Consider the following 14,580-nt stretch of genomic DNA (forward strand, 5'->3'; position numbering starts at 1 on the left):
TTGCTAAATAAATGTATCAGTACTTTTTTACTTAAGTACATAAAAAACTTGAGTACTTTTGTACTTTCACTCGAGTAAAATTGAAAAAGCAGTACTTTTACTTTTACTGGAGTAATATTTTATAATATGTATCTGTACTTTTACTCAAGTACTTGATTTGTGTACTTCGTCCACCACTGCATTTAATTCTGTTAACTGGGGAAACTCACCTCCATAGCAGATAAAAGGCTGCTGCTGATCACAGCTGTAGTGAGCCCATCTGCCAGAGTTGGTTCTTGACATACCAACACAGTCACCAGATCCTGAACTCTGGGATGGTTGATTTGCTGCCCAGTGTCTGAAGAAGCGACTCCATTTATCAGACCACTCCCAAGAGTCCAGGAACAGACCAATCCAGACATACCAATTATGAGAAAGAATTTTAGATACACGGTCATCTTCTGCAGAGTTGTGGATGGTGGGCAGGTCTGCGTAATTTTGTCTGCAGTAGCTCTGAGCATCAGCCCAGTTTTTGTTAGTTTCTATTAGGTATGAAATATTTCCTATTGAGGAAAAAAAAAGTTTGAGACTCATCTTTCCCAGCTAAACTGCACATTCATAATTTTACAAGAACTCCCCCGTATAGCATGTAAAATAATATGTACGGCTACATGGCATATCACGCCAAGCCCCCGAATAAGTAACTACACAATCTCCATCCCCATGTGGGTGTCCTGAATCCCAGTTATCGCACTGAGAAATTGTGTTTTCTCCATTAGACCAAACCCAGCGTTTGTGTGTCCCCCTCTTCAGTCCAATCCACACTGATCCACTGTATCCAGCATCCACTACATTCAGCAGCCTGTTCACATCATCCATGCTGTCTACAGTAGCCAGATCAGTGAATCTCTCTCTGCAGTAACTCTGAGCGTCCGGCCATGACATTGCTGTATTTATATAGTGGTATGGACGAAAAAGACCAGAACTGCTCCAGAAGAATCCTGTTAAATTCAACATGTTAAACCATCTATGTGAACACATCATCATAAATACAAATTATAAATTACCACTCCAACCTGACAGCAGAAGCAGTACAAACAAACTCCCGTCCATGACTGCTCACACAGATCCTCACTGGTGTATTCTAAGAGATGATCAAACACATCATCTATTTTTTGTATCACGGTTTTGTGAGTAGTTAGGTAAATGACAGAAATGCTTACACTGCAAACATGCGTTGACTACATAGTTGGTAGCATTGATTTTAACCTTTAAGTTCCTGTAGCTTAGGCACTGCCTACTTAACAGCCTGTTTGTCTTTCTCAGTTTATGTAAATCCACTTGGGGTTCAGAGTATTTATTTCTTTCACATTAATTTCACCCATGTCTGGTGCAAATATTTGGTCTTGTTTCATTAATACAGTGTATTTTTTATTTTTTTAACCCCAAAGAATGTAAGTGAAATGTGACAACATGCCGCACTGTTGTAACATCTTATATATATGATATATATATATATATATATATATATATATATATCAATAAAAGACACTTATTTGCCTTGTTCAACACTCTTAAAAATAAAGCTGTTTCATGATGTCATAGAAGAACCTTTTTGTCTAAATGGTTCCATAAGGATGTTTCACAAAAGGTTCTTTGTGGCGAAAAAAGGTTCTTCAGATTATAAAAAGGTAAGAAAGCAACAAGTCCTCCAACTCATACGACCGTAAAGGTCGTTTGTCACTATCCTCAAATACGACCCATACGAGCGTTCCCTAGATTAACGACCCTACCGGCAACAGGAGATGCTACAGATACTTTCGCCTAAATGCATTGTGGGTTTCTTTTAAAATGCTTGCTATTTGCGTTTTAAACTCTCCCGGCTATTCAAAGTGTTTTATTGCTAAAAAGATATGGATTTTAACTTCAAGACACGTACAGTTAGAGTTTCCACCCGTCTCGTAAAGTAACGTTAGTCGATTATTTATGAATGAAATTGTCGTGTTTCAAATCGATACTGTACACTGTTTGTCCCATTATTTCAACATGTTTGACGTTCAGATCATTCCAGTGGACCCTGCCAGCATTATAAAGTTAGTTTTCATTGTGATATTTGTTTGAAATAGCCTGTGGTTGGAAAGTGATCATGTAAAAGTCCACACATTTACCTGTGAGTAAATGCGTAAGACTTTGTTGAGGGCTCTTCCTGATGGGGCCATGGGATATGTAAACCAAAGTTTAAGAAACATCAAATGCTGTGCAAAATGTAACTGCCGTAAAGTTCAGTCAAAGGGTTAAGACCAACACAGACGTACCATTGGAAATGTTTGCCTTTGCAGCTTTTGGTCTTCTCCATAAACACACAAGATGGCCAAATTCATCCCTCTCCACAAACAAGACAAGACAAAGGCCTTCCTTTGGTCTTCCTTTTTAGCTGAAACAAAGAAAACCGAAAATGTTGAACCTTTGAAGGACTTTAGCCTCCCTGGCAGCTTCTTCAAGTTCAGCACTGGGAGCTTCGAGTACAAGTTACCTGTAAATATTAGCAGTTTTTTGACATAACCGATCAAAATTCGATTCTGAGCTTTGAAAATACGCCATGATGAAAAAGAGAAAGGAAGAAAGAGAGCAAAAATGTGTAAATTAATTATGAATAACAGTTCAGAAAAATAGGCAAGGAAAAGCTGACAGAGAGAGAGAGAGAGTTGTTGATAAACAGCTGTTGGACACTTAAGGTTGTAGGAGATGGAGATGTATGTGATCTGAAGAAGCTGCAAGACAAAAAAAATTGAATTACATTTTTTTTTTACATAAGAGTATTAAAGGCATGGCAAGTTATGTGATTAACTACAAATACCACATTAAAACTATGTTACTGTGGTAAAAACATGGTAAATGTTGTGTTCAATTTTCAGCCTTTAACTGAAAATTGAGTGTTTAATCTTATCATTATACATTACTGACACTCTGTCCTCCAATTTGATACTGTTAAGTGCTTTGACACAATCTGTATTGTAAAAGCGCTATATAAATAAAGGTGACTTGACTTGACTTGACTTGTGCTTTAACTACAAACAGTACACAGTAAAAACACAGTTAATGTGGTAAAACAAGGTAAATGTTGTGTTACTGTGCTTTAACTACAAATAGTAACATTACACAGTAAAATCAGTTTTCAAAGTATGTTAAGTGTTGTGTACTGTGCTTTAACTACAAAGAGTACACAAACACAGTAATTATAGTAAAATCATGGTTAGTGTTGTGCTTTTCAAATAGTGTGCAGTAAAAACATTGTTAAATTTACATAGCAGAATATTTTATCCAAAACTACTGTGGTAAAACCATGGTAAGTATTGTGTTTACTGTGTTTTAACTACAAATACCACAGTAAAAAGACAGTTACTATGGTAAAAAGTGTTGTGGCCACTGGGCATTTAACAGCACTGTGATTACATTAGTTCAGAGGCATTCACAACTGATTTGTAAAGAAAACGTCAAACTGCACTTGCTTACACATTAATTGCAGACAATCAGAACGGTACCTTAAAAAACAAACCATAAAATAATGAACATACCTGGACAACGACGTATGGTGAATTGTTGGGTCACTCCTCCTTTTTTAATTAGTAACTATGGTTACGACAGTCAAAGGTCATTTGATGCCGACACACCAGACAAACGAGACTGTCGTAATTTCTAAGGCTGCTAGAGTGCGCTTGATTTCAAAACGTAATAATAGGTCATAATAGAGTGGGGGAACTATGACGTCACTTTGTAGGCGGATCAGCGGTTAGCATGAAACTGGTTCCTTCGACAAAAAACCAATAGGATTTTCCCATAGGCTTTTGGATTATCGCCAAAAATAAGCTCTGTGTTCAACCATAGTTGATGAAACTTACACGTTTTGTCCATCAAGATAATCTTGACAAGATAATATAACTTTGACGAATTTTGAAGCCGAAATAAAAGCGCCAGAACTGAAAAGCTAAACTTAGGCTATAAACGAACTACAGCACCACGGTCGCTCGCCTTCAGCGTCACCACCAGCGTTATTTTTAACATGTTCAGTGAAGGATTTACTCTGTATATGAATTTTAATCCACGCTACAGGAACCGTTTCATGAATAAATACAAAACTAGAGACAAACTAAAACTGAAATGAGACATTAGTAATAAATAGTATAGTGAATAAATGAAATAATCATAAAGGACATTTAAAGCACGTATTTCTGTACATTTCGAAATAAGGTGCATTAAAAGTCAATAAATCCTTGATTAATATGAATATTTTAATTAAAAACGTATCCCCGCGTATTTAAATAACAGCAGAGTGAGCGAGTTTTTGGATATGGTAAGATTAAACTTATTTAGTGAACAAAGTACCACATTTCAGCTCTCATTTTGTTAGGATTGGTACACAAAATGTTATTTTATCCTTGCTTCTAGGAAATCCTCAATCTATATGCTTTCTAACAGCTTCATGTGGCCGCAAACATAAATTTTTTTACGTGCCTTTAAGCAATATGCATCATTAAAGTTTAACTTTCACCACGTTAAGCCGGCAAATGTGGTGTTTACATGCAATAATCGTAATACCTTATGGTGCAGAGAGTCTCCGTGTCAGTAAAGCGATAAAACAAGCATCTTCTCTCTGAAAACATGTGTCGCATTTCAGGGGCAAAGCAAAAAACAACAACATGGAACAACAATATAAAATGCTGTAAACTATTCATTGGTTATCCTAAAATTAATTGAATTACAAATTATACTACAACTGGAAAATACTGTATATTGATAAACTGTTCGGCGTGATGACGTTTAATGTCTCCGACAGCGCCTGTAGTCCCATTTAGCAACTTGTTAGCAACCGTCTTTTTTAAGAAACATAACAGCTTAAAAAAAATCACGAGTGGGGTGTAACTGGTGTGTTTTATGTCGTAGAATAAAACGTGAAAGTATCTTGAGCCCGTGTGAACCACGGACCTTATTTTAGGGATTTAACAAAAATCCCATTCAAAAAACCCATTGACTCTGAGATGTTGGAACCGGAAGTGCTAAAATGCTAACTCGCTTCTGGGTTTTCGCCTACAAAGTGACATCATAGTTCCCCCACTCTATACGCTGCTTGCACAAACGACCTAAGGTCTAGTATGCATCTTTTACTCTTAGATTAATTTTTGAGAATTTGATGTTTTGTATTGATATGATTTGACATCTTTGAATTGGCTATTCAATTGGCATAATTAATACATAATTACCTGACTGATAATAAAATGTTATATTTGACTTATTCTGATCTCTTCAGAAATCATTTTTCAAGTAGATTAATGTGTAGTGGTATTTATACGCAAATCTGCGTTCAGGACAGATCATACCAAAGCACCAATGGATGAACCATGGGGAACACCATGAGGGATAAAATTATATATGTTATATATATGGTTATAGGAAAAAATACACTTTTTGTTATGAGTATGCAGGCGCAGCTCACTTAAAGGTATTATAACCACTCTGCACCCTCTGAGTAAGTTTAGAACTGTCAAGTAGTGATGGGTCGTTCTTGAACGATTCGTTCATTTTGAACGAATCTTTAATGTGACTCGGGAAGAACGAGTCGTCTCAGGGAGTGATTTGTTCAGCCGCGCATGCGCAACATCCTATAGGTTCTGTACTGGAATTAGTTCACCTGTTTCGAGCATAGACTGTAAAAAAGATGGACGACGCGTCTCCGCTTCCTTCCACTATAGAAAAGTGAAGCGAATACATCTCAGTAAGTATCTTGAGTAAATGACGTCATTTGGAGCCCGAGTCTGCGCAGTAGAGTTTCGTTTGGAGCCCGAGTCTGCGCAGTAGAGTCATGAGGTGGAGCCACGGAATCAAACTCCCGCCCAAACTCCCGCAGACCCAATCAACCATAACGACACGCCCCGTTTTTATAGCATCAAATTACTAGCTAAAATCAAACATATCACAAAAACGAACAACTGAACATATATCAGCGTGATAACAACTACCTTAAATGACCAAAACCATATTTCGGAATATTGTATTAGAAGTGTAATTAAATTTTTTATTTTGACTGAAGTCCCATTCGTTTACATGGAGAGGGCGGGGTTTATGATCTGTATTGCAGCCAGCCCCCAGGGGGCGATCTAAGAGCCCGCAGTTTCACTTTTAAGGACGAGTGAGACACACCCGGTTTCGAGTCTTCGGGTTTGAGTCGTTCGTTCATCACGTGACAGCCCCATAATCTAAACCAATGCAGTCAGAGCCGGAAAGAGAATTGATTAGTTCACCTACTTTTATCACGTGACGTGACTTTGGGCAGAGAAATTAGTTAATTTACAACCTTCCTTACAAACGGGTGCATAGTCATTATTATTATTATTATTATTATTATTATTATTATTATTATTTACTCGTACAGTTATGTGATGCATTTCTGGTCTCAAATTATTGCTTTTAATTTCTGTCACGATGGTTCTTTTCCATAATACTGAATGTAGTAATAAAGATAATAAAGAGTTTGTTATGCTTTAATTTAATTTAATTTATTTTTTTTGGAGTCCAATCTTCATAAAATACAATACCTTGTTGTATTTATGTATTTTGAGTTAACCCTTTAGATTAGACTATAGTGTTATACTTTTGTGACACTTTAGACATTAACACTGTGTACACACTCTTGAATTGTTTTTTTATTGTTTATTTTTGTGCCAGAAAAAGCTTTAGCAAAGAGGATAACTATTCCAAAATGAATTAAAACAATTTAAATAAAAAATACAAGAAAATTAAAATATACTAAAGCCACAGAGCCAGATCATAACCTTAATATTTTAAACTAACATTAATCATTCATATTCAAAATGTTATTTGCTTTCACTTCATGTCATTGTGTCCTTTTTGACCAATATGTCAAGTCTGCCTAGGAAAAACAGTTATACCAGCAAAGTCAAAACTGGAGTAAAAATGAACAAACTACAAGTGCTTTGTAATTTTAGGCTTGGATTTTTTTATTATATAGTTATATTATATGTTTATTGATAGACAAAGACAGTGAAAGGACAAATCAATCAATATTTTATTTATAACAGGGTTTTATTTATTTATAAAATAACACAGATCCTCAAGAAACAGTAACAAAAACATAGTGACAGAAATTAACAGACCATTTTTATTTCTAGGAAAATGCTTATTACACATATTTTGATAATTTTATGATAATTCTTAAATATGATCCAACATACAAAAAATACAGTTTTACTTTATAGTATTTTACTGATCCGGCAAGTGGTCACGTGACAAAAGAACGAACGACTCAAACCCGATGACTCGAAACAGGTGAACTAATCAATTCTCTTTCCGGCTCTGACTGCATAGGTTAGTGTATGAGGCTGTCACGTGATGAACGAACGACTCAAACCCGAAGACTTGTCAGATAAGAGGTGAGGTGAGCTAATCAAGACCCAGGTAAACAATGAATTAATCTTTTCTGTTTCTTATAGCATTATAGTTTGTATTGTTTGTAGTGTGATCAACGTTTGCATAAGTAGTAGATGTGTTAGGGAAGTAACACGTAACATTTTAATTATATTTTGCTAAAATGAACGAAACAAACGAAATGACTCGAAAAAAGATTCGTTCATTTTGCTGAACGAGACTCAAAGGTCCGAGTCAGTAAAATGATCCGAACTTCCCATCACTACTGTCAAGTTTAAGGGTAAGGGGTGTGATGTTTCCGGACAATGTGCACTGGGCGGTTGGCGAATCACAACACACTGGACCACCTAACCAATCTGAGCCCATTGCGTATTTCTGAGGGAGGGGCTTCATAGAACCAGGAACTGTGTTTAGGAGAACGAATAAGCAGTGTAGAACACTGATTCTGCCTCTAGTGGTACGTAGAGGAATCACTTAATTAAATATAAATTGATGTTAATGTTAACACTTTTAAAAAGTTTGCAAGGTGGCTAAATTATATTTTTAAATGATGATTTTTATTTTATTTATTTTTTTACTTTTTAAGTAGAGTACAGTATTTTTTTAACTTTTAGGTACTGTACATTTTAATCATTTAAGTTTTTATTTACCAGTATGTAAGCACAGTGCAGTTTTAATGTTCAAACTGTATTTACAATGTTTAAAGTGGCCGACAATAATGAATATTCTTATTAGGAATAAAACTGCCTCATTTTTGAACTGTGCATAGCTGTAGCTGAATAATTAGGCCTACTACGCTACTGTATTTTAATGTTGGTCATTATGGTGGTACTCGGAGAGCAAAATGTTTTCTGAGGTGGTACTTGGTGTAAAAAGTTTGAGAACCACTGGTGTAGAAAAAAATATATTTAAAAAAAAAAACAAAGCATGAACATACTTTACAGCGCACCCCATAAACAAAATCAATCCTTCGGAAATAGCTGGTTGACCACCCCTTTCATTTGCTGGTTTCTATTTGCATGTGTTTTTTCTTTAGCAGCAGGTTGAGCTCTCTTGGCCACCGTATTTGTCAAAAGAAAGTCAACAAATATGTTATTGTAAAGCATGTGGATTATATTGTAAGAAGATTTTAAGGAATGTGACACCTTACTGATTTTGATAAATAAACAAGGACAAAGGATTTCATGGACTCCGGATTTGTACTGTGAGTACTACAGTGAGAGGAAAAGGAATAAGATATGCATCAAAACTTGTGGAACAAATCTGAAACATTCATGTCTCATTCACTACAAATGCAGAAAATTCCGGACTGTTGCTTTTTTTTTTTAGCAAAAATGTACTGTGATTTTAGCAGCTGCAAATCAACTTCAAGCCCTCATCTCAACTGTGAAGCATGGTGGACGGAGCGTCATGATTTAGTGATACTTTGATGCCTCAGGGCCTGGACACCATGCAATCGCAGAAGGAACAGCAAATTGTAAAGTGTATCAAGACAATTTACAGAAGAATGTCAGGACAGCACTTTATGTCTTTAGCTTTAGAGAGGTTGGGTGATGCAACAAGGCAAGAACACAAAGCACACAAGTAAATAAACTACAGAATGGCTTTAATCCCTATAAGTTATTGTTTTAAATGTAACAAATCTAAAAGAAAAGAGCACTGTATTTTTACAATTTAAATTCTGACATATAGGAGTAATCTTGAAACAGGAAAAATATGCACTGCATTATTGCAGCTGAATTTACTATACATTTATTATGCCAATTATATCGTAATATTTTACTTATTAAAAAAGGGCATATACATATACATACAGTATATCTCAAAATCTTCTCTGCATATACTAGAACCTGAGTACTGTTAAAAAATCACAGTGAATTTAAACTACATTATTAAAAGGAAAATTTAATTAATGGAATTGTAGGAAATTAATTTAATTAAATTTGTTGAAAGAAAAGAAGCCTATAGTCTTGTAAGAATGTGAGTATTTCTAGCTAATGTTAGGCTACATTCATCAATTTTGTTAATATTGTATTGCACTACTACTACTATTTTCCAGTTCATCAAAACAATATAGTAACATTACTTTGTGTGTGTTTAAGTTTTAAAAAATACATTACAGATGCCTATTACATTTATTATCTAAATTCACCATATGGTTGCTCTCCTGATGAAACACCTCTCCATCTTCCCCCTTTCTCCAGCTTATTTTGCTGTCACTTTCCAACCTCATGTTCTTCAGCTTTTCACTTATCTGGAAGACCAGCAAGAAAGGATCAAATAAAACCTGACAAATCACGTCATATACATGTATAGGCTTCATATCATATATAGCCCTAAATAACAACCCAACCAGCAATAATAACGATGATGATGATGATATGAGTGGTGCTTATTGAGTTTAAGGTAATTTAATGCAATCTTCTTGAGCTGTTTCATCGAGTGCACATACTTGGAAAATTGTGTTGTTGCACCAGAAGTTGACACTAAACACTGTTTAAGGCACAAACCTCATTCATTAAAGATACAAACCTCATTCAGAATGGCCGTCTGTAGTGAAGGATCATTCAATGCGCATTTTCCCTTACAGGTCACTTTCAATCTCACAATTTGTTTTCTCTTGTCATCTAAAAAAAAATACTGTACATGTAGTTATGCTCAACATGGAAGATACATCAATGAAGGAAAGATATTTTAGTTGTTTATGATGTCTGTTGTAAGAGTGATCTACAAACCATTTGAATCATTTAATTCTGTTAACTGGAGAAACTCACCTCCATAGCAGATAAAAGGCTTCTTTACATCACAGCTGTATTGAGACCATCTGCCAGAGTTGCTTCTTGACATACCAGCACAGTTACTAGATCCTGTCATCAATGGTTGATCTGCTGCCCAGTTTCTGAACCTCAGATCCCACTGATCAGACCATTCCCAAGAGTCCAGATACAGACCAAACCAGATGTACCATCCAGATAAAACTTTCATGATTACCTGGTCATTTTCCTCTGAGCTGTGGATGGTGGCCAGGTCTGTGTGATACTGTCTGCAGTAGCTCCGAGCATCTGTCCAGATTTTAGCACTTTGTACTAAAATATATCCATCATTTTCTATTGAGGGACACAAAGAAGGTATCTGTTCTCAGCTCTTCTTTCTCAGTTAAATGGCACAATAATACATTTTGAATACATTTTTGGCACAAAAGAACAGGGAACTCACTATAGCACACAAAATATCGCTTATAGCTACATTCAATATCATGCCAAACTCCAGACAAAATAGCTACACAATCTCCATCCGCATTTGGCTGTCCTGAAGCCCAGTTATAGTACTGAGAAGTTGTGTTTTCTCCATTAGACCAACTCCATTGTTTGTGTGTCCCCCTCTTCAGTCCAATCCACACTGATCCACTGTATCCAGCATCCACTACATTCAGCAGCCTGTTCACATCATCCATGCTGTCTACAGTAGCCAGATCAGTGAATCTCTCTCTGCAGTAACTCTGAGCCTCTGGCCACGACATCGCTGTATTTATATAGTGGTACGGACGAGAAAGAGCAGAACTGCTCCAGAAGAATCCTGTTCAATTCAACATGTTAAACCATCTATGTGAACACATCATCATAAATACAAATTATAAATTACCACTCCAACCTGACAGCAGCAGTACAAACAAACTCCCGTCCATGACTGCTCACACAGATCCTCACTGGTGTATTCTAAGAGATGATCAAACACATCATCCATTTTTTGTATCACGGTTTTGTGAGTAGTTAGGTAAATGACAGAAATGCTTACACTGCAAACATGCGTTGACTACATAGTTGGTAGCATTGATTTTAACCTTTAAGTTCCTGTAGCTTAGGCACTGCCTACTTAACAGTGGCATGGCACTAGAAACACTAAGGTAGTGGGTTTGATACCCAGGAATTGCATGAACTGATAAAATGTATATTCTTAAAGCAGTGTCAATTGAATTTGTCAATTTGAGTACTATGAAAAGTTAATGATATCAGAAAATGAACCACTGAGTTATTTAAATTCCCACAATATTATAAACTTACAAAGCAATATTGTACATAATTAAGCTGTTAATAATTATAAAAAAATAAAATTGAGACATACTTTCTCCAAGAGTTCTCTTATCACCTAAATAAATTATGGTTAAAACCTCCGGCCTGACAAAACTTCCACCTGACACCTGAAACAGGTCCTGAAGGGAAATGCGGGGCACAACCAAGAGCCTTTTTGTCTTTCTCAGTTTATGTAAATCCACTTGGGGTTCAGAGTATTTATTTGTTTCACATTAATTTCACGCATGTCTGGTGCAAATATTTGGTCTTGTTTCATTAATACAGTGTATTCTTTTTATTTTTTGAACCCCAAAAGAATGTAAGTGAAATGTGACAACATGCCCCACAGTTGTAACATCATATATACAGTATGTATGCATGTATATGTATATGTATATGTATATGTAGTAACAGGTGGAAGAATCACACGACAAGGGGAGATCAATAAAGGCCCCGAAGGGTGCGTTTGTGAAAACCGTCGTGCCGTAGTGCTCAAGTGACGTGTCTTCGTGCTCCAAGTGCGTGGTGGCTCAGTGTCCGTGTGCGTGTGCGTCGGGTGCTTCGGGCTGGCCGGTTATGTGCTGCTCTCAGCACCAGCCAACTGATTCATCTCCAACTGGATCTGTTGATGCAAAGCTGAAAAGACCATCCTCAGCTGTTATGATGTTTGGAGGGGAAAGTTAGCGATACTGCTACTGGAGTCATTTCTCACCCGTCTGCGCTTCTAGGCGTTTTATATAGGCGTCGGGTGATGAGGTTCAGGTGTGGCCGGCCAGCCCGCGTTGATGAGGTGCAGGTGAATCTCCGCCGTTTCCAGGGCGACGCTGATGAGGTCCCGGGACACGCGTCACAATTATATATATATATATATATATATATTATATATGGGGGACCGGTCTCTCGAGGAGAGGCGCGCTTGGCATTTAAATAGCGGCGGTGATGAGGCTTCATTCAGATCAGCTGTGCCTCATCACACGCCCGCCAGCCCTTGCTGTTTCCACGCCCCTCCTCTCTAGCACACCCACTCCCGTCGGGAGCCTGGTGAAGGGGTGGTGATGACAATAAGGGGGAGGGCAACCGACTCGTCACAATATATATATATATAAGACAATTATTTACCTTGTTATGCAAAATAATATATAAAAAATAATTTACAATAGAATGAAACAATAAACAGTACCATTTTGGTATTTCACTATGCACAGTTAATGCACATTTATCTTGGTCAAAACAATGTGGGCACAAAGATGAATAAACACATTCAGATATTCAGCAAAACGGAGCTGAACACACAACAGCAGTAAGAATAATGTATATTTATTGAAATCATTTCTGAGCATTCAGTTTCTTCTCACATTTTTAGCCTGCTTCTTAAAGTGTCGGTAAAACATAATTAATAAAGGTCAGTTATGTGAATTACATCACTAACCACATGGAATAGCAATGTTTAATAATATGTTACAAAGATTTTTTTTTTTTTTTTTGGTCTATGTAGTGTTGATATGCCAATTAGTAAATACACCGAGTTTTGCCATACTAGCACGTGTGGGAAAAGGCTATTTAAACCAGTCTACAGTCTGTACCAAAAATATTTAAATTTACTGAAAGCAAAAGTGAAACATTGCACAGGCTGATTTTATGTAGATTTACTTGCAAGACATGAGAAGCTTTGATATTCAAATAGCTCATTCACAAGAAGTTTTTGCATATTGTATCACATCAACACCAGTAACAAAATGGCTCATCTTGAAGATATTTTGACTGATAATAATATTTTGATTCATTTTAGTTAAAAAAGCACGTAAATGTTTATACTTAAAATACTTAATCAGTCATCTTATTTGTAGCTAAATATTTCATGTTCCATGTTAGCCAATTACTGGGCACAATCAAAAACACTTTTATAGCAATCCACTTTAAATTACTATCTAGTAATGCCTGCAGTTGCTATGACTCCACTAACAGAAAATATGGACATGCACAAATTTATTGTTCAACACTCTTAAAAATAAAGCTGCTTCATGATGTCATAGAAGAACCTTTTTGTCTAAATAGTTCCATAAAGAACCTTTCTGTTTCACAAAAGGTTCTTTGTGGCGAAAGAAGGTTCTTCAGATTATAAAAAGGTAAGAAAGAGATGGTTCTTTAAAAAACCTTTGACTGAATGGTTCTTTGTGGAACCAAAAATGGTTCTTCTATGGCATCGCTGTGAAGAACCTTTTAAGCACCTTTATTTTTAAGAGTGAATATAATTATTAGGCCATCTTCCTAAAAACACCCACAATCCTCTCTTTAAGCTAAACATTCTAATTTAAAATGGTAAACGTAAAAAATGACAAACAAAGGTATATTTAATTCTTAATTAATACAATTTTTTAAAAATGGGGAAAATGTGTATACAGTACTGTGCAAATATTTGGGCACATTTGATGGATATTTATTTGTTGCTTTAGTGTGCCACAAGGAAATTTTTAGATTACCAAACATTCTTTTTGTGAATACTACAATTATTCAGTGAGATTTTTTTATGAAAAAGACAACCCAGATAGTGTGACCCACATAGAGATCACAAAACCTGATCAACACCACAAAATCTGATCGCACCATCATCGAGTCAGACTTGGATTAGATTAAGAGACCGAAGCAACTGAGATAATCTAAGAAACACTGTGGCAGTTATCCAGGATGCTTGAAACAACCTACCTTTAAACTACAGTTCTGTGAAAATGTTTAGTAATAGGCACATATGAAAAAGAAAAGAACGCTGTAAAGCAAAGAAGCAAGTAAATCAAATCAGTAGGTGCAACCACCATTTTGGCTTCAAAACAGCCTTTTCCGACACTTGTGCACAAAGAAAGGAACTCTACTGATTCAGATTATTCTAGAACCTGTCATTTAACATATACTAATATGAACAAATCAAATTATGGTTAGATGTGATTTTTTTATTTTTTTTATTTTTATTTCTTACCTTTTTTTCTCCTTTTTTAAATCCTTTCAGACTTTCAGCTTCAACTGACACCTGAGGAGGGTGGTGGACACATTAAAGAGGGATTTCACCCCTGTAGCTCATTTCTTATCTATAGTCTAG

At 36.1% G+C, this 14,580-nt stretch overlaps 1 protein-coding gene across 1 annotated transcript; it reads right to left on the minus strand.

Moving 5' to 3' along the window:
* Window positions 1-9,224: 9,224 nt before the first annotated feature.
* LOC131529964 (C-type mannose receptor 2-like) lies at window positions 9,225-11,162 on the minus strand. The gene is made up of 4 exons (XM_058759999.1): window positions 10,636-11,162; window positions 10,194-10,526; window positions 9,952-10,046; window positions 9,225-9,673 (listed from the first exon to the last, which is right to left on the minus strand). Exons 1-4 carry the CDS (start codon window positions 10,937-10,939, stop codon window positions 9,536-9,538), a joined length of 870 nt encoding a protein of 289 aa, XP_058615982.1. The 5' UTR covers window positions 10,940-11,162; the 3' UTR covers window positions 9,225-9,535.
* Between the last annotated feature and the right edge of the window lie 3,418 nt (window positions 11,163-14,580).

The sequence above is a fragment of the Onychostoma macrolepis genome, chromosome 02, assembly GCF_012432095.1.
Source record: "Onychostoma macrolepis isolate SWU-2019 chromosome 02, ASM1243209v1, whole genome shotgun sequence".
In the NCBI taxonomy this organism is placed as follows: Eukaryota; Metazoa; Chordata; class Actinopteri; order Cypriniformes; family Cyprinidae; genus Onychostoma; species Onychostoma macrolepis.

What these genes read in the sequence shown, in the direction of transcription:
- LOC131529964 (XM_058759999.1), bottom strand. Translation starts at nt 10,939, where the DNA reads ATGTCGTGGCCAGAGGCTCAGAGTTACTGCAGAGAGAGATTCACTGAT. An exon ending in GCGATATTTTGTGTGCTATA is followed by an intron (nt 10,527 to 10,635) that starts GTGAGTTCCCTG and finishes GTCCCTCAATAG; the next exon opens with AAAATGATGGATATATTTTA. An exon ending in AGACGGCCATTCTGAATGAG is followed by an intron (nt 9,674 to 9,951) that starts GTTTGTATCTTT and finishes CTGGTCTTCCAG; the next exon opens with ATAAGTGAAAAGCTGAAGAA.